The sequence below is a fragment of the Leucoraja erinacea genome, chromosome 10 (genome assembly GCF_028641065.1).
Source record: "Leucoraja erinacea ecotype New England chromosome 10, Leri_hhj_1, whole genome shotgun sequence".
Classification (NCBI taxonomy): Eukaryota; Metazoa; Chordata; class Chondrichthyes; order Rajiformes; family Rajidae; genus Leucoraja; species Leucoraja erinaceus.
In genome coordinates, this window is record NC_073386.1 from 34,767,451 (window position 1) to 34,788,428 (window position 20,978).

Consider the following 20,978-nt stretch of genomic DNA (forward strand, 5'->3'; position numbering starts at 1 on the left):
ATGAGGGGGTGACCTCATTGAAACTTACTGAATAGTGAATGTCTTTGATAGAGTGATTGTGAAGTGGATGTTTCCACTAGGTACTATCACAATGTTTAAGAATCATTTAGACAGATATATGGTTAGAACAGGTTTGGAGGGATATGGGCCACATGCAGGCTGGTGGGACTAGTTGGATAGGGCATGTTCATCAATGTGTGCAAGTTGGGCCAAAGGTTTCCACGTTGTATGATTCTGAACCTACGAACATGACTCTCTATGACTAGTGGGAGAATCTAGGAACCATAGAGCACAGCCTTAGTATAAAAGAACATACTTTTAGAAAGGCGATGAGGAGGAATTTCTTTCGTCAGAGGGTGGTGAATCTGTAAATTCATTGCTACAGATGGCTGTGGAGGCTATTTTGTTGGATATATTTGTTCTTATGACTTATGAACAAGTAAATGCTCTGCCTCTCCAGCAGTGAACTGTGGAATACATTCCCACTGATCCATTGCCCTTGCAATTGCCGTCCTTCACATATCACCACCTTTTCCATGTTACTACTATTTTGCAACTGGTTTGTCCACCCCTCCACATCCCCCTTTGTCAGTTCCTGAGATCACAAGAGTATATCTAAGAGCCAGCTGCTGCCCAACATTGCTGTGGATGATTTCAATTGCAAGTGTTTCAGGTTGTAAATTGCAACATTGGAAGGTCAAATCCGATAATGCTTTATAATACGTTCACACTGGAAGGAAGTGACCATAATGGCATTTTGGAAAACGGCGTCACAGGGGAGGTCTGATCCCCGAACACAATACTCCACCACACACCCATAGGTCCGAGTACACACCACTCCCTAGAGAGGGAGGGGGGGTCGATAGGGAGGGGGAGGGGGGTAGAGAGGGAGAGGGGGCAATGAGGGAGGAGGGCAGAGAGGGAGGGGGTGGTGTAGAGAGTGAGGGAGGGAGGATAGAGAGGGAGAAGGAGGGGGGGGGTAGAGAAGGAGGGGGGGGGTAGAGAGGGGGGGAGGGGGTAGAGAAGGGGAGGGGAGGGGTAGAGAGGGAGGGGATAGAGAGGGAGGGGAGGGGTAGAGAGGACTCCAGCCGTCAGCTCGGGCGCTGCATTGGCTCCAGTCCAGGCCCCGACTTCATTTCCGGGTAGATCCCGACCACCTCCAGGCTCGTTCCTGAACCCAGCTCGTCCTTGTTTCCACCGGCAGCTTCTTTCTCAGCCCCCATCACGGCCCCATCCCAAGCTCCGGGCTCAGCCCTTACTCAAGCTCCAGGCTCGGCTACAGCCCAGGCCTAGTTGTCGGGCTTGGCCCGCGGCAGCAGCCACCCCACCAGGCACCGGGCCGCGGGCGGGCGTGAACACGAGGACCCCGAGCGAGGCTGCCGGCGGGCATGGACCCGAGGACCTGAGCGAGGCCGCGGGCGGGCGTGTGTGAAACAGGCGCTGACCTGAGCCATGGTGCCGGCCACCTCATTGTGACATCATATCTTTAAAGATGACAAAGTCGGAATGAAGCATCAAGGAGTGCATCAAGCAGTGAGAATGAAGCAGGTCGACCGTTGGGGAGGTGGTGAAGCGTTTGAGAAATGTTCTGGAAATGCTACCGTCTGCCTGACATCACTCGAAGCTCGTAGAATATTCTGTGTGTGAAACGGGCTCTGAGCCGAGCCATTGTGCCCGCGGACCTCGTTGTGACGTCATCAGTGGTATCTGGTCATTTTAAGAGGGAGTTTAAAAAAAAATGTTTTTAATTTAATCAGCAATGTCGTGAAATAATGCATAAAATCTTAAGTGAAGCTGATCACTGCTTAGAGGGGAAAAATGTGAGTCAGAATATGTAAAAATCTTATCGTTACCGCGTCGTGTTTTTGCGAAAATATAAAGACACACACATATACACACATACAAGATGAGAGGTTTCAAGTTATAGAGATGGGAAATTGATCCTGATTCTACTGGAAATTAGAGCGCAGCAATACACAGTAAGTACATGTGTTGATGCTGTTACAATTTAATATTGTTAACCCTGTTAGTATTATTGTTATTGTTATTGCTATTATATAAATGTTCCTGAAAGTTATGGTGCAAATAAGTTTTGTCATTGTTCCACTGGGCACCTGTTCCTCTCCCTTGATAGTTTATATGATGTGATAAAGTTTGTCATAATTGCTCAGCCACTATTACAGTTAAAGGGCATTACATAGCTGCCGTATGTATGTCATCATTTCCACCTGAAAAATAATTACGGATGATTTAATATTGACTTGATTTATGATTCTTAGCCTGGTGCTGAGAATAAGATCAAAAAGCACCATCTCAATAATCTACAAAATATTCTTACGAGCCTTTCCCAATTCTTTCTTATTTTATGGTCTTTGCCAGTTTTACAATCAGAGACCCGATGGTGTCTGGTGACATTCACTATCAGAATTCCCTGTACTCTGAACTGGTCAAAGTAATGTAATGTGTTTAAGAAGGAACTGCAGATGCTGGAAAATCGAAGGTACACAAAAATGCTGGAGAAACTCAGCGAGTGCAGCAGCATCTATGGAGCGAAGGAAATAGGCAACGTTTTGGGCGGAAACCCTTCTTCAGGTCGTCCCGAAACATTGCCTATTTCCTTTGCTCCATAGATGCTGCTGCACCCACTGAGTTTCTCCAGCATTTTTGTGTACCTAAAATAATGTAATGGTTTGTCCATTTGACAATGGCATCTTTTGACAATAGCCAACCTGGTGGAAAATCTGAGGGAGCAGGCGCAATGCTTGAGGCTTTGTAAAACAAATTGGAAAATTATATTTTTACATGTAAAATATTTGCTTTGATTACAGAAAGCCGATCCACCTCATCGGGGGAGTCGGAAAGTTTTTCTTCAGTTCCAGGCATAGAATATGTAGACCATGAGCTGGACGAAATCTTAAAGAATGAGAAACTGAAGCAAGATTTATTTATTATGGAGCGTGTCATTATGGAGAATATTTTCCAGCCTAAACTTGCTGCTTATCGGCAGCTACCTATACTAGCTGGTAAATTATAACATTTTATAACCGTTTAGTTTAGAGATACAGTGTGGAAATAGGCCCTTCGGCCCATCGATTCTGCACCGACCTGCGTTCCCCGCACACTAACACTCCGACCCTCTGATTTCTTCCATGAAACCAATTCTGTATCCACGAAGCTAGTTCACCTATATGCCATGCAATCTAAACTTATAGACCAGTCTACCACGTGAAACCTTATCAAAGATCTTATTGAAATCCATATAGGCAACGCCTATGTCCTTGTCCTTGTCAAAAAAGCTTCATCAAATTTGTGAGACGCGATCTTCCACTATCATTAACTATCATAAAACGTAGATCATAGAAACATAGAAAAATAGGTGCAGGAATAGGCCAATTGGCCCTTCAAGCCAGCACCGCCATTCTATTGGTCATGGCTGATCATCTAAAATCAGTTCCCTGTTCCTGTTTTTCCCCCATATCCCTTGATTCCTTTAGCCCTGAGGGTTGAATTTAACTTAATCTTGAAAACATCCAGTGAATTGGCCTCCACTGCCTTCTATGGCAGAGGATTCTACAGTTTCACAACTCTCTGGGTGAAACATTTTTCCTCATCTCAGTTCTAAATGGCCTACTCCTTATTCTTAAACTGTGACCCCTGGTTCTGGACTCCCCCAAAACCAGGAACATTTTTCCTGCATCTAGCCTGTCCAATCCTTTGAGAATATTATATGTTTTATAAGATCCCCTCTAATCCTTTTAAATTCCAGTGAATACAAGCCCAGTTGGTCAAATTTGGTTGGCAGACAGGAAACCAAAGACAGGCAGAGTAGGGATTAAAGGGTCCCTTTCAGAATGGCAAGCAGTAACTTGTGGGGTACCACAAGGCTCGGTGCTGGGACCGCAGCTATTCACAATATACATCAATGAATTAGATGAAGGGATTTAAAGTAACAACAGCAAATTTGCAGATGACACAAAGCTGGGTGACAGTGTGAATTGTGAGGAAGATGGTATGAAGATGCAGGGTGACTTGGACGTTGGGTGAGCGGGCGGATGCATGGCAGATGCAGTTTAATGTGGATAAATGTGAGGTTATCCACTTTGGTGGCAAAAACAAGAAGGCAGATTATTATCTGAATGGTGTCAAGTTGGGAAAAGGGGAAGTACAAAGAGATCTGGGGGTCCTTGTTCATCACTCACTGAAAGTAAGCATGCAGTGAAGAAAGCTAATGGCATGTTAGCCTTCATAACAAGAGGAGTTGAGTATAGAAGCAAATAGGTAATTCTGCAGTTGTACAGGGCCCTAGTGAGATCACACCGGGAGTATTGTGTGCAGTTTTGGTCTCCAAATTTGAGGAAGGACATTCTTGCTATTGACGGAGTGCAGCGTAGGTTCACGAGGTTAATTCCCGAGATATCATATGTTGATAGAATTGAGCGTCTGGGCTTGTATACTCTGGAATTTAGAAGGATGAGAGGTGATCTTATTGAAACATATAAGATTATTAAGGGATTGGACACGCTAGAGGCAGGAAACATGTTCCCAATGTATAGTTGCCAAGATTTTCCTTGCAGGCCTTCTTAAATAGAGGCTCAACATTAGCCCAGTCATCTGGTGCCTCACCCATGTCTAACGATGATTCATATTATTATGGATCTAGGAGTGCAGATATGTAGTTCCTTGAAGGTGGCGTCACAGGTAGATGGGGTGGTCAAAAAGGCTTTTGGCAAATTGGTCTTCATCAGTCAGAGTATTAAGTATATAAATTGGGAGGTCATGTTGCAGTTATAAATATAAGACGTTGGCGAGGCCGCATTTAGAATATTGTGTTCAGTTCTGGGCACCATGTTATGGGAAATATGTTGTTAAGTTGGAAAGGGTTCAGAGAAAATTTACAAGAATGTTGCCAAGACTTGAGGGCTGAGTTATAGAGAGAGGTTTAGTAGGCTGGGACTCCATTCCCTGGAGCACAGCAGGATGAGGGGTGAACTTATAGAGGTGTATAAAATCATGAAAAGAATAGATCAGGTGGTCGTACAGAGTCTCTTGCCAAGAGTAGGGGAATCGAGAACCAGAGGGCATAGGTTTAAGATGAAGAGGGAAAGATTTATAGGAATCTGAGTGGTAACCTTTTCACACAAAGGGTGTGGATATATGGAATAAGCTGCCACGGGGGTTAGTTGAGGCAGGGACTATCCCAACATTTAACAAGCATGTATATGGATAGGACAGGTTTAGAGAGATATGGGCCAAATGCAGGCAAGTGGGACTAGTGTAGATGGGACATGTTGGTCAGTGTGGACAGGTTGGGCCGAAGGACCTGTTTCCACACTGCGTGACTATATGTGTATCTCAGGGCTCCTGCGATTTCTGCAGCTACTCAAGTGTCCTCAGATATATCTGATCAGGCCCGGGAGATTTATCTACCTTCATACACCTGAAAGGAAGCAGATGGTGGTGGTGGATCGTTGTTTTTTGGACTAGATGTCTGTGACTAGTGATGTACCTCAGGATATGGTGCATTGCTATGTGTGGTTTATAACAAAGACTTGGATGAAAATGTATGATTATTAAGAGCAAGATTACTAATTTTGCAGATGACACTAAAGTACGTGGTATCGTAGACAATGAATAAAGTTATCAAAAGTTACAACAGGATCTTGATCAGTAAGGCAAGTGGGCTGAGGATGTAACAGCATTTGAAGGACAGGTGCAAGGATAGGAAAGATTTAGGGGGATATGAGCCAAATGCTGTCAAATGGGCCTAGCTTTGATGGGCAATCTTGGTTGGCATGGATGAGTTGGATCAAAGGGCCTTCCTTACATTCATCCCCATGCTCCATTTAGTCTGAGGAAGGGTCTCAACCCGAAACATCGTCTCCCTATTCCCTCCACAAATCTTCCCGACCTGTTGAATTCTTCCAGGACTTTGTGTTTTGCTAAATGGAGGGATAGGACTAGCAGGTTAATGTTCTGAGTTGCGGGAGCACAGGCACGATAGAGGAAGTGGAAAAGAGGAGGGGGAATGTTAAGCTTTTAGAGACACTGCATGGAAACAGGCCCTTTGGCTCATCAAGTTCATACGAACCATCGGCCACTATTCACACCAGCTCCATGTTATCCCACTTCCCCATCCACTCCCTACACACTGGGGGCAGTTTACAGTGGCCAATTATCCTACTAACCCATACGTGTTACGATGTGGAAGGAAATCGGAGCACCCAGAGGAAAACCCACATGATCAGAGGGAGTACATGCAAACTTCTATAAAGCTGTATCATGACTTCCTTCTTATATTCAATGTGGGGTGAATACACACAGATTGTTTTATCCCGGATTAGGGAATCAAGAACTAGAAGGCATAGGCTTAGGGTAAGAGGGGAAATATTTAATAGGAACCTGAGGGTGTGGGTGTATGGAACAAGCTGCCAGAGGAATTAGTTGAGTCAGGTAAAATAATAATATTTAAGAAATATTTGGACAGGAGCATGGATAGGAAATGTTTAGAGGGATATGAGGCAAAGGTGGGCAAATGTCAATAGCTTAAATGGGGCATCTTGGTCTGCCGGGACCAGTTAGATAAACGGATCTGTTTCCGGGCTATATGTCTCTATGATTCTTTAAGATATCCATAGGACATATGCAATAAGAACAAATGCTATAAAAACGATGGTGTTAAACTGGAAAGTACAAAAAAGATCTATGAGAATGATACCGGATCTGGAAGGTTTGGCTTATAAGGAGAGACTGGATAGGTTTGGACTGTTTCCCCTAGAGCATCAGGGTCGCAGAGATGACTTTATTCGAGTGTATAAATTCATGAGAAGAATAGATAAGGAGAATGCCCACAGTCTTTACCCCAGAGAAGGAGTACCTAACACTCGAGGGCATGGTTTTAAAGTGAGCGGGGAGTCCTGACGGGCAACTATTACACATCTAGGGTGTTGCATTTATGGAATGAGCTGATAGAGATATCTATATGGGTTCAATTATGACATTTAAAATACATATGGCCAGGTACATAGATAGGAAAGGTTTGGTGGATTATGGGCCACGCACAGACAACAGGGACTAGCTTGGTAATGCCCCTGTCCCACTTAGGAAACCTGAACGGAAACCTCTGGAGACTTTGCGCCCCACCCAAGGTTTCCATGTGGTTCCTGGAGGTTTTTGTCATTCACCTGCTTCCACTACCTACAACCTCCTGCAACCACCTGCAACCTCCGGGAACCGCACGGAAACCTTGGGTGGGGCGCAAAGTCTCCAGAGGTTTCCGTTTAGGTTTCCTAAGTGGGACAGGGGCATTAGGCAACTTGGTTGACATGGACAAGTCAGGCCTGTTTCCATATTGTTTTATGACTCTATAAGAAGTGTCTATGGCTGCTTGGCTCCGGAGATTACAAAATGCGTACAAACTGAATAATATATGTGGGCAGAGAAATTGCATCCATGTCTGCAGGACTACAGCTAATCATCAATCAAATCTAATCTAGTAAATATTGGAATCATCTCAATGAAGCATCTTAATCCAGATTAATGTTTTAGGTGTGATCTGTCAGAACTTCTCTGATAAAGGTTTTGATCTAAACCATTTCGTTGCACTGAAAAGTGCAATGACAATAAATTTAATCAATCAATCAATCTGAGAATCCAAGTGATCTTTATTACTTACTAGACCAAGTGCAGACTCCCCCAACGCAACATTCCACCATTCACCTGTTCCCCCCCAATGCAAGCCGTTCCCCCAACGCAATATTGCACCACTCACGCATAGCACCCATCTGCGCAGGCGCGGCCAATTTCTCCTCATCCCCCAGCAATACCTCTTCCTCCTCTTCACCCTCGTTCTTCAATCCCTAGCGAGGGAGGGGAGGCAGAGAGGGAGTGGGGGGCAGAGAGGGAGGGGGTAAAGAGGGAAGGGGGTAGAGGGAGAGGGGTAGAGTGGGCGGTAGGGAGGGAGAGGGTAGGTAGCGTGGGTGGGGGATAGAGAGCGAGGGGGTAGAGAGGGTGGGAGTATGAGTAAATAGGGAGGGAGCATCTCCCTCCTCCACCCCTCCCCATCTTCCTCCTCCACACCCCCCACCTCCCTCTACCACCCCCACTCCCTACCCCATCTCCCTCCTCCTCATTTCCCTCATCCTCCTCCCTTCACTCCCATTCCTACCCAGGTTGTAGAGCAGTGCCAGGGCCTGGAACTCGTCCTGGTTCTTGTACTCAGCCCAGCCCTGTATGTAGGCTCCAGCTGTCAGCTCGGCTACCGCCTGGGCTCCAGTCCAGGCCCCGACTTAATATCCGGGCTCGTTCCTGACCCCGGACCCAGGCTCATCCTTAGTTCCAGCGGCCCCGGCCCCTTCGTTTTCTCTGCCCCGGTCACGGCCCCATCTCAAGCCCCGCGCACGGCCCTCGCTGCAGGTCCAGCACCACCCTCCCCATCAGGCATTGGGCGTCAGGTGCTGGCAGCTGCTGCCGCTCCTCATTCACCGCGAGCGCTGGAGTGTCCCTCCCTCCCGTAATGTCCGTCCTGCCTTGCGAGTGCATTGGGACGTCACTCGTTTTTTTATTTCTGATATGGGCGAGTTTTCCGGCTGTTTTTAAAACTTTAAACGATTAACAACTTCGGAAATATAGGTGGGAATGCGATGGGAAGATGTTTATCACCTCAACGGGAAAATTGTGAGTAGAATGTGTGAAATGAGAAGTCTGTGGCCTAACTTTTGGAAGAAAATAGGAATTAACCAGATATTAACACACACACGCACATGCACACGCACACACAGCCACGCACGCACGCGCACACACACACACACAGACACACACACGCACATGCACACACACACACGCATGCATGCACACACACACATACACACACACACGGCCATGAACAAGACAACGTTTTAGTATTATAGAGATTTCCAAAACTTATTAACAGTCATTTTTCTGATATTCATAATTTAATGAAAAGGAACTGATGATGCTGGTATACCAACGATAAACAACTCCAGCATTTTGTGTCTGTGACTGATATTTTTATTTTGTTTCATTTTATTTCCTCATTAGGTGAGGTCTAAAATATTTTAATATTTAATCCTTGATATTACCTAGATCCAGATGGAGGTTTGAATGCTGAAGAAGAGCTGGTAGAGAGCATGCTGATTCTGGAAGTCATGGGTCCAAAACTGCTACCACTCTGGACCTTTACCTGTAGTCTCACCAAGGGACACAATGTGAGCTGCATGGTCTGGAACAAACACAATTTGGTGAGGAAACGTAAGGGGGACAGTAAAATAAAATATTATTGGGGTAACAGATTAAGGAAAATACATATTTTTGTTAATGTGTGACGTAGAAATTTGATTGTAATTCTAACTGACATTGTGCTTTCGTGCGGCACAGTGGTGCAGCAGTATAGTTGATGTCCTACAGCTCCAGGGATCCGAGTTTTATCCTGGCTACATATGCAACTCATACGGAATTTGTACGTTCTCCCTGTGACTGCGTGAGTTTTCGCTTGCTACTCAGGTTTCCTCCCACATTCCAAAGATATGCAAGTTTGTAGGTTAATTGGCTTCTGTAAATTGTCCCAGTGTGTAGGATGTTCCGAATAGGATAGAACATATTGGGAACATATTGATATTATTATTGAAAATGCAGGTGCGCCCCTGAACCCCCCACTGGCGGGTGGGGGGGGGGGGGGGGGGGGGCCTAACCGGCCTCCTGGACCATCGGCCAATACTGCCTACTGTTAAAATATGAAAGTTTTCAAAGTTCTAATTTCGAAGAAAAAAAATCCGACTGATGTCACAATCGACTCGCAAGGCACGACGGGACACTCCGTGCGGGAGGGGCACTCAAGCTCTCCAATAAAGAAGCCACCGGTGGAACCAAGGACGAGCCAGCGTCAGGGTCGTCGACGCCCGTCTGCGGCCAGGTCGGGAGGCTGCTGCCGTGGGCCGAGCCAGGCGACTGGGCCTGGGCTGGACTCCAGTGAGGGCCGAGCCCAGGGCTTGGGATGGGGCCGTGACCGGCACCGAAAAATAAGCCGCCGATAAGTCAGGGCCTGGACTGGAGACCATGCAGCGGACGAGCTAACGGCTGCAGTCTACAGCCAGGGCTGGGCTGAGTACGAGAACCAGGCCGAGTTCCAGGTTCTGGCGCTGCTCTCTCTCGCTGCCTCTCCCTCTCTCTGCCTCTTTCTCTGCCTCTCTCTCTCTCTGCCTCTCTCTGCCCCTCTCTCTGCCTCACCCTCTCTCTGCCTCTCCCTCGCTCTGCCTCTCTCTCTCTGCCTCTCTCTCTGCCTCTCTCTATGCCTCTTTCTATGCCTCGCTCTCTGCCCTCTCTCTGCCCTCCCTCTCTCTGCCCTCTCTCTCTGCCATATTCCCATCTGTGCCCTCTCTCTCTCTCTGCCCTCTCCCCTCTCTACCCTCTGCCCTCTCTCTCTCTCAGTAGGTATGTTGCAAAGCCTACCTGAAGCGTCGCTGAAAATCTGTCCCAGCCCGTGTGCGCGATTTTGGCGCCGTTTAGAGGGGGGCGGGTTTAAAACGCGATTTTCCCTAGGCTGTTCAAATCGAGGTTTTTCAGCCTAGTTAATTATTAACGAAAAATCGCTGGAAGATTCCGTAGCTGGAGCTATTTTTAGTTTTAAGGGCTTTCTTTACTTGTTATAGTAGGTTAAAAATTAACCTCTAAACCCACGACCGCCAACAACGGGTCGGATCTCATACAGGGGACAACAGAAGGTAGGCTGTTTATTTTTACGTTAAAAAGGGTTTCTTAAGATCCTTTTATACAAAGTTTAAAGTTGCAAGTAGCTAATTTTGGGCCCATTATATCCCGCAGTATTTTTCTGGGCATTTAGGGCACAAATCCACCGCAATGTGAACATTCTAAACCAGCACGTTCACAGGATCCCACCAGAAAGCTGATTTAAATGGACATTAATTTACAGCAATTGAACACTAAATTCCTTCCATTTGGCCTATAAATTAATGTCAATGAGATTTAAAAATCATGTTTTATTGTGAATTATTTGTGAGTATTATTTGGACACTTAGGCTATTTAAAAATGTTAATCATTTATTAAGAAATGGATAGATGTTTAGATCTAGTAATTGAAGTTTGAAATTAGCTACAATTAAGTAACTAACTAATTATATGCTTTAATTTCAGGTCATCCAAGTAAGATTCTTTTATATTTGTTTCAGAATGCTTCAATCTATGATAACTGAAAATTTCATTTAGTTCTCTTAATTTTTAAGAAAGTTATGGGTTTTTGACTGTCCACGATCACAGCTTTATTGTTATGTCCATAGAAAATAGTATGAAAATGGCCATAACTTTTTAAATACTTGAGTTATGAAAGTGAATTAGGTGTCAAATTAAACTTCTTTTCATGCTTTACCTGATGGGATAAATTGCAGACTTGATTTTTAAAATCTCAAAATTTTGTAACATTGCTACTCTCAGCCCTCTCTCCTTCTCTGCCCTCTCTCTCTCTCTTCCCCCCCATCCCTCTCTACCCCTCCCCCCTCTACTACCGCTCCCTCTCTACCACCACTCACTCACTACCCCCCTCCCTCTCTAGGGATTGGTGAGTATTGGGACCACTGAGTGGTGGAGTATTGCATTTGGGGACCAGCCTTCCCCTGTGACCCCACATCCCCCCCACCCCTCCCTCTCTACACCCCCCTACCCCTCCCTCTCTACCCCCCCCCCCCTCCCTCTCTACCCCTTTCCTCCTCCCTCTCTACCCGCTCCCTCTCTCCCAACGCCTGCACAGTTGGGGGGAATGCGTGAGTGGATAGGGCGGAGGATGGGGGAAAAGTAGCGAATTAATAATATTAATATAATATCAAGGGGGGGGATTAGTGTGTGTGTGTGTGTGATGCCACAGTCCCCCCCCCCCCCACCGCAGGGCTCCCCCACCGCAACCGCGTGTTGAGTGGATGGGACCCAACGGGTCCCACTTGGTCTAGTACACATAAAGTCTCTTTGGATTCTCCTTAATCTTATTTTCCAGAGCTATCTCATGTCCCATTTACCATCAAAGTTGGCCTTGTCCCATTTAGAACTTAACTTGTGTACCAGCGCTGTCCTTATCTATAGCTATATGTAATGTAAAATTTTAGGATTATAACTTTATGTATATATTCTTATGATAATTGTGTTTTGTTGGCATACAGGACCTACTAGCAGTCGGCTATGGATCATTTGGATATAAGGAACAGAGAGGAGGACTGATTTGTTGCTGGTCACTGAAAAATCCCATGGTAAGTTGAATAAGTTGCAGCATGTTGTTGAAGCCAAATGAAACTCCATGGAATGCAACATTTTAGTTGGGCCTATAGATTTTTCATCATGATTTGCAGCAAAGTTGCAGCTTGATACCATTTACATGCCGATAATTTACTTTTAAATGGTGTAAAAGAGAAGTCTTGCTTTTGCAAACCGTAATAATATATTTTCAGCAGGGTGAAATATAATTGTGAAGTGTTAGAAAGAGAGACCACATCCCCACATGGCCCAGCTTCAATTATATGATAGCTATTCTGATCATAGCCTCAACTTCAGAAAGTAGGAGTAGCAACTTCCTCCAGTTTTTTTCTCAAATTGTATTTCGCATGGATAATGTATTTTCATATTAGTTTAGTATGGGGCAGGAATTTATTTCTTTATATTATTGTCAACCTGAAAGCATTTCCAACTATTCTTCAGAAAGTGTTTACCTGTAGCACAGTCCCTGCCATTATAAGAGCACACAGATCTAACTCATATTTTGCTTTGTTGAACTCTCAAACTGTAGGCAGGTTTTGGCCTTGCATGACAGCATTAAATAAGTTGAGAGCAAGCCTGCTGCCTATTTTACATCTCTTGATTGTTATTCCTGATGATTTTCACATCTTGTACTACAATGATCTTTTTCCGATTGTGATAAGTGCTCCTCAACCTACGATGGGTTTATCGGAATGTAAACCCATCGTAAACCAAAAATATCGCAAGTCGAAAACGCATTGCGATATATGGCGATCACATGACTGGAAGTGACATGCGACTCGCTGCCGTTGCTGAGCGTTTGCCGATCGTAAAGTCAAAATATCGCATGTCATAAGTATCATAAGTTGAAGCATCGTAAATCAGGGCGCACCTGTAATATTATTTGGACCCTAAGAAATGTGCATTTGAATTTATATTAGTGGCCCGAACGCATATACCAATGTGAAAGTGGCGTTACAGCGCTGGATTTCTCTGCGGACAGCCCCAATCTGCTGGCAGTCGGCCATTATAATGGACTTGTGGCAATCTATAACGTACGCAACACAGAAAATGGAATGGTTCTGGATAGCAGGTCAGATCACTAACTTATTCTGGTTATCGTGGTGTAGATTCCAGTTCTAAAACTCCTTCCCTAGTCTGGTTCAGTCAAGCACTAATTCAAACACTGTGATCCAAACACTTCTTTATTTGTAAATGGTACCGCGGGGCCGGACTGAGAACTCTTCACTCAAGCCCACACCAGCCTCGTACAAATAGTACAGAAGAAAGCGACAACCAAAGAAATTAGAGCAGAGCAAGATAGGCCACTCCTGCGAAATACAATGGGCTGACGTGTAGTACGCTACGGAGGGGATCCTGGGCATTTTTCCCCGCCCATTTTAGTTACAGGAGCCTACCTGACCCGACCCGACTCGCAGTGTAATCAATGTTGCGGGGCAACAGTTTGTGTGTCTGATATAGGGTTAGATTCATAATTCTGTCAGTTCATACTTCTTGTCAAGAATAAAATTTGACTCTGGTAATTGTCTTTTTTAATGTTTTTTAAATCATTTCTTTTAAAATGGCTCACAAGCAGTGTTTGAGTTGATTTTGTAGTGACCGGAACCTACCCAACCCGACCCGCAGGGAAATTGACATTGTGGGGGAAGTTTTTGTGTGTGATATAGGGTTAGATTCATAATTCTGTTAGTTCATAATTCTGTTAATTCTTGTTAAAGAATAAAATGTTTATAAACACACATACATGAATGTGATATAAATGTATATAATCATATAACACACACAATTATATTTCTTCTGATCCAATGATGAACTTTATTTCAGACTAGACAAGGGACATTAAATAAGAAACATTGTAAACCTCCCTGCAACTTCACACACACTAGGCCTTATCCCACCCCTCAACTCTCTCCCCCCCCCCCCTTCTTCCCCGGCACTCCCTCGCCTGCCCCCCACACTACAATGTCTCCCCCCCCCCCCCCCCCTCCTATGCCCCTGCAATGTCTCCCCCCCTCCTATGCCGCTCACTTCCTCTCCCGCTGCCCCGGGCCGCTCACTCCCTCTCCCCGCTGCCCTGGGCTGCTCACTACCTTTCCCCGCTGTCCCGGGCCGCACACCCCCTCTCCCCGGGCCGCATGCTCCCTCTCCCGCAGCCCTGGGCCGCACGCTCCTTCTCCCGCAGCCCCGGGCCGCACACTCCCTCTCCCGCTGCGGAAACAAAGATCCGATCTTTGGCCGGAAGCAAGATGGCGGAGCAAGATGGCGGGGACTGGTTGCTAAAATGTGTCCTATAATCACCCATGAATCTATCCATGAGCGTACTACGCGTTTGCGTGAGAGTAACCCATCTTGCTCTGCTCTAAGATCTTTGGAGACAACCGGCATGCCCCAACTGAAAGCTCACCCTTTTATACCCCATAAACTAAGGGCGTGAAATTACTGGGGGAGGCAACCCCTACAAGCCAATAATCAATACCGCTGCAAAATTACATTGGGAGGCAACTATTTTGCCCAATCATAGATCAATATACATCTCATTCCTAACAGACAGAAACAAAGTAGTTACACTCCAGGGCATAGCGAAACATGCCAGGTGCAGGCCACTATCTGGGCCAATCACAGGTACCCACGGGGGGACGACACTGAAACAAAGTAGAAACTAAGTAAGAACCTAAAACTTCCCAACCAATTATATGCATGCATTCAGCGTCCTTGCTCTGCAAAATAAGAAAAAGCACTTAACACCCCGAACAGAGTGTCAATAAAAAGGTTACAGGTGCAGAACTTCCTGCAAATCCTGCAAAACTCCAGACATTGTGGAGCCTGGTCCAGCAACTTGCAAAATGAGCTCATCAGCAGTTATTTTTCACAGACAATGGTTCTGTCCCAAAGCACCCACATTTCTGATATCTACAATGGCCTCCATCTGAGGGCAGTTTACCTGAGAGTCAGGAAATATTAAGGTAGCCAGTGGATTGGTTGGAGCATCAAGATTGGCCAATTGAGCAGCTAATAAAAATAAGGCAAGGTGTAGCGGAGTTATTGGGAGCGGCCTTGTCGGGAGAGAGGCTGTGCTGAGCTGAAGTGTTGTGTTGGGGTCAAGTGTAAGTCTTGGGTGCATGAATCATGTGCTGTGATGAGGTCAATTGTGAGTATTTGGCTCAGGAATATTAAGTGGTGAGTGGAGGTCAAATTATGGTCATTGGCACGAGTCTACAGTGCGGAGGCTGAGACAAGGAGGCTAGCTGAGGCGGATAGGAGGATGAGGAGGATAGTCTGCTCTGCCCTTGTGTGCTGGTTATTTTTTTATTATTTCTCTCTCTTAGTTCAGTTGCAGTGGTGAAGGCAGGTAAGTTGGTACAATTCTCCTCCTGCTGCATGTGGGAAGTCATGGAAACTGTTGGTGTCCCTGATGACTATACCTGTGGAAATTGTGTCTTTAAGTGCAGCTCCTTACAGACGGCATTAAGGAACTGGAGCTGCAGCTGCATGTCATCAGAATCATTCTTGAGAATGAGAGCTTCTTGGACACGATGTGCAGCAAGATAGCCGCATTCAAGGTCCAGGAAGATAGAAGGTGGGTGACCACAAGGAAGGGTAATAGACATGGAGTGCTGGTGACCCCTGAGGCCATCCCTCTTCTAAACAAGACCCTTTTGAGTGCTGTTGGAGGGGAAAAATAAAGGTTGAGCAGCAATGCCAAGCAGGAAAGCGACACCGAACGTGGCTCTGCGTCTCAGCGGGGAAAGGTAACGTCAGGCAGAGCATAGTGGTAGGAGTAATAATAATAATAATAACTTTATTTATAAAGCACTTTTAGGCAACATCAGTTACCACAAAGTGCTGTACAATGGAAATCAACAAAAAGTTATCACAAAACTAAAACCATTAAAACGACAGGACTATAAAAACAGTAAAAAATTAAAAGACATTAAAAGCACTAAAACAGGAACAAAGTCTCAGCCAGTGTCGAAAGCCAGTGAATAAAAGTGCGTTTTTAGGGAGGATTTAAAGATGGACAGTGAAGGGGCCTGTCTGATCTGCAGCGGCAAGGTGTTCCAAAGTGCCGGTGCAGCAACAGAAAAGGCTCTATCCCCTCTGAGCTTCCGCTTAGACCTTGGTACCTCAAGGAGCAGCTGATCCGCTGACCTGAGGCACCGGGTAGGAGCATATAGGTGGAGCAGCTCAGAGAGGTAAGGCGGGGCGAGGCCATTCAAAGATTTAAAAACAAATAAAATAATTTTAAAATGAACTCGAAAGTGCACTGGAAGCCAGTGAAGGGAGGCCAAAATTGGGGTAATGTGCTCCCTCTTTCGAGTTCCGGTTAAAAGGCGAGCGGCAGCATTTTGGACCAACTGGAGACGCGCCAACGAAGCTCGCGAGACTCCAGTGTAGAGCGCATTACAGTAATCCAGCCGAGATGTAATAAAGGCATGGATTACTGTTTCAAAATGCTGCCGCTCCAGAATAGGCTTCACCTTTGCCAGCTTTAGTTAGGGGATGGGAGATTCTGTGGCAGCATTTGAGACTCTGGGATGGTGTGTTGCCTCCCAGATGCCAGGGTCCAGGATGTTTAGAAGCAGCTGTGTGACATTCTCAATGGGGAAGGTGAGCAGCCTGAAGTCGTTATGCACGTTGACACAAATGACACAGCTAGGAAAAGGAATGAGGTATTGCCATATGAGCATAGGGAGTTAAGTAAAAGGTTAAAAAGCAGAACCTCCATGGAAGTGATATTTGTATTGCTTCCAGTATCACGTGCTAGTAAGGGAAACAAGCTGCCAGAGGAGGTACATGGAAGGGATAGGTTTAGAGGGATATGGGCCAAAACCAGGCAGGTGGGACTAGTGTGGATGGGGCATATGGGCAAGTTGGGCCGAAAGACCTGTTTCTGCACTGTATGACTGACTATGACCAAATGAATGCTGACAATTCAGCCACTGCCACAATTTGCCCTGTTGGTTTTACAACACTGAAATTATGTTTTTGAATTTTTTTTTGCCTCTCAGTTGTATGTTAATTTCAGCTTTTATTTTTTTTGTGCAAAAAATGGTCTTCTAATAAATTATTTCCAAAAAATGGAATCTGTATCTGATTATCTACAATAATATGGAACCAATAGCATTTACCTGTTCAATTGGCAGCATATTTAGATTACTGCATTCCAACCATAGAAATTCCTGATTTATTTTGCCATAATTAGTGGTGCATGTTTCAATACTATCAGTCCCTCAAACCAATTAATTTCAGAAGGAATAGTAGGGCTTTGAGTTCCTTTCTTTTAAATTAATTTGCTTTTTAATTATAGCAACATTTTAAGAGTGATTCATTAACATTTCAAAAAAGAACTGTCCCCCTCTCATTGGTACGGAGCTTTTGCATATTTCAGCTTGAAATTGTGCAATCTGGTGCATACTGTAGCGAGTCTTTTAACTTGCACTTGAATGCAATATTTATGCTTTAAATTGGATTAGCTATGAATAAGGTTAGGCTAAATTACATTCCTAATTACGTTCCAGGCTCTGATCAACAGGTGCAGCACATAAATGATCTTATAGGGCTCTCGCTTAACTTTTTTCCCCTGTTGCCAGTCAATCAACCTTGGCAGCTTTTTAGGTTGCCAAATGACATTTTAGGTGGTCATTTAAAATGGCTTGCATGACGCTTGCTCGGACGAAGTGCGTAGTTACCAGTCGGAATTATGCTCAATGAAGCATTCACATATTATTTCTGGTTCAAATAGTCAGAAACTAACATATTCACCATTCAAGACATGATATATACCACAATGACATGCAGCAAAATTATAATACGGTATCACAACTCTTTTTACACATTGCAATAAATGCAATTTTTATTATTTCTTTCCACTTCCAAACAAAAATGTGGTTGGATTATTCAGCGTATGATCAACTTGTGTCAATAAATCCTGGACCTTGATAGCATATATGCTCAACCATGCACACTACAGATTGATGCAAGCATGTTTTCTGTGAAGGACCGAAAATTATCATGACATGGCCATAGCATAGGTCGTTATTGCTATTGGCACAGAAACACTCTCGCTTCTCACATAATTTATCCACAACAAAATATACAGGTTGCAAGGAATTTTCTAAAGGCATTTTATGATAATAGCTGTTAAAACTGACTATACCCATCTGACAGGTTAAACATTACACTAACTAACAAGAGATGGCCAAAGGACATAAATGCAGCAAATGTTTGGTAATATATTTAAAGGTGTCAAGAGGCCACATTACCGGACATTCAAATTAGATGTATGTGGCAATGAAGATACCCAGTTTGTAAGCACCATTAAAAAAAAAAAATTTGTTGATAAACACTTTTTCCATCATTCCCACTTCAGAATTAACGTTAAAATTTCAACTGAAATATCTCCTGACCAAATTTGTGATGTATATGACTGACTGTAGAAGTAAAACCTGGATAAATCCAACGTATAGTTGTGAATGTTTCTCATTAAATAACTACAGCACTGATACTCCATATTAACAGCATTGATTTGCCATTAAAATGAATTCTGTAATAACGTGTCAGTGACAATCGAACACTGTGGTTTTAATGTTTCACCTGTTCAAAATGTAATGAATCCATCTTTATGGATTAAAACAAATAATAACATTGGGAATTAAAACATATTTGATTGTATTCCGTTATCAAACATAGTCAATATTAGCTCTGAAGACATTTCCAGCACAATAGGGTCGGGGAGGGGGGGGTGAATCAATCCGGGGTGGATAGGTGGTGGTGGGGGGGGGGGGGGGGGGGGGGGGGGGGGGCTTTGACTGCACACCTAGTACTATTCCAGACCTTGACTCTGGATACATTCTTGGCCTTGCTCCGACCCCCTCTGCACTGAAAATATATTTGGCCCACACATAAAGCCCCATATCTGACCCCCTGAACTTAACCTATTATGTTCAAGTCCACAGGTGCTTATCTAATGCGGTAATCTTTTGTGGGGCACTTCACAGGCCAAATTGTATAACAAAATTTGCTACATCCATTGGCATCCTTTTTATCTAACATGCTAGTTACTTTGTCAAAGAAGTCATCATTTGATTTAACTCAATTTCTCATCCATAAATTTATACTCACTCAGCTGTATAGGTATTCTGTTACCATTTCCTTCATTTTCCTAACAAAGTGTCCTGAAGTCATTTTCACCCCCAATATTTTCAGTATTTTGCTGTCTTCCTCTCAGCTGGGACTTTTCCGAAATGCAAAGTCCAATAACTATATATTTAAGCAATATTATTCTATTAAATGTGATCTTGAGAGTACATAATATTTTCTGTGGTATTCATAACACAACAATGATAAAAAGATATTTGTTTTGATTGCACCTACCAACATGCATACATTATTATATTAGTTAATATGTACCGAGTGCAAATTTTTGTTCCAATGCTCCTCATTCCCATTTACTTTTACATTGAAGTCATTGAAATTCAAGTGAAGTTTAAATGGCATTAGAAAAATAAAACCTCTGGGATGGATGATATTCATTACGTGGTTGGTTGGAGTCAATATCAGCACAATTACTATATTAAACTTTGAATCTTCAGATGTCCTGGTTCAAGTTAAAACTAAAGACAAATAATAAACTCCCCACACATTCCCCTGCAAGTATCTCTGTCACTCCTTTAAAATATGCCCCTTCTTTGAACAAGCTCTTAAACATCGCATCTGAATCAGTTTCCATCTGATTACACTCCTTGAGGATGTTCATCTACATGTTCAATTAATAAAACAACGAGTTTGTGGACATTTCTATTCAACCTGTCAAAGGAATTTTGGGGAGTGGGGGGAGGAGGTTTAGAAATAGTCAGTGAGATAAACAAACATAATAGTTGAGTGCCAAATGACAATAGTGCTACCTTCCCAATATTTAACTGGAGGAAATAATGGGATATCGGGGATGTATGTTGTGACAGACAGTCTGACATCTTGCATGTCATTTTAATATTACACTTATCCCATCCCCCTGGAAATTCCAGATTAATAGATTAAGGTTTTGACAACTAATTACAAATCAGACTAATTCCAAATCAATAACATTAGCCAACTCCGAAACACTGATCGTTGGGATCCAGACATCACGGACAACAGGCCTCATTTCCCCGCTCACATCTGGCAGTGTTCTCTGTCTGAACCAGGGGCCAGGCTGATAGCTCACTGATCACTGGCCTTGGGGGTACCTGGCGAGGGAATGGAGCAACCGAGTGGGGTAGGGACTTTTGAAATTTGATGTATGTTTTAGTGCATTGTAGAAGTATGATTTCAATGGTTTTTGTTTGAAGTATTTTTAAGAGCTAGCTTTTTAAGGGGTAACTTTTTCTACACAAAGGGTGGTGTGTGTATGGAACAAGCTGCCAGAGGACGTAGTTGAGGCAGGGACTATCCCAACATTTAAGAAACAGTTGGACTGATACATGGATAGGACAGGTTTGGAGGGAAATGGACCATAAACAGGTAGTGTAGCTGGGACATGTTGGCGGGTGTTGGCAAGTTGCGCCGAAGGGCCTGTTTTCACACTGTATTTCTCTATGACTACATTATACCTCAAAATCAAGTGGTCGAGTTTTATTGCCATATACTCAAGCATAGAAACATAGAAAATAGGTGCAGGAATAGGCCATTTGGCGCTTCGAGCCAGCACTGCCATTCAATATGTTCATGGC

The 20,978-nt window shown here is 44.2% G+C and overlaps 1 protein-coding gene across 1 annotated transcript in view; it reads left to right on the plus strand.

The window, feature by feature from the left end:
- Positions 1-20,978, plus strand: part of dnai4 (dynein axonemal intermediate chain 4) — a 73,006-nt gene that overhangs the window by 41,097 nt on the left and 10,931 nt on the right. The window contains exons 8-11 of the mRNA XM_055641931.1: positions 2,829-3,023; positions 9,103-9,257; positions 12,180-12,266; positions 13,191-13,342. Of these exons, the coding sequence (XP_055497906.1) occupies positions 2,829-3,023; positions 9,103-9,257; positions 12,180-12,266; positions 13,191-13,342 (589 nt within the window). The remainder of the gene's footprint in view (positions 1-2,828; positions 3,024-9,102; positions 9,258-12,179; positions 12,267-13,190; positions 13,343-20,978) is intronic.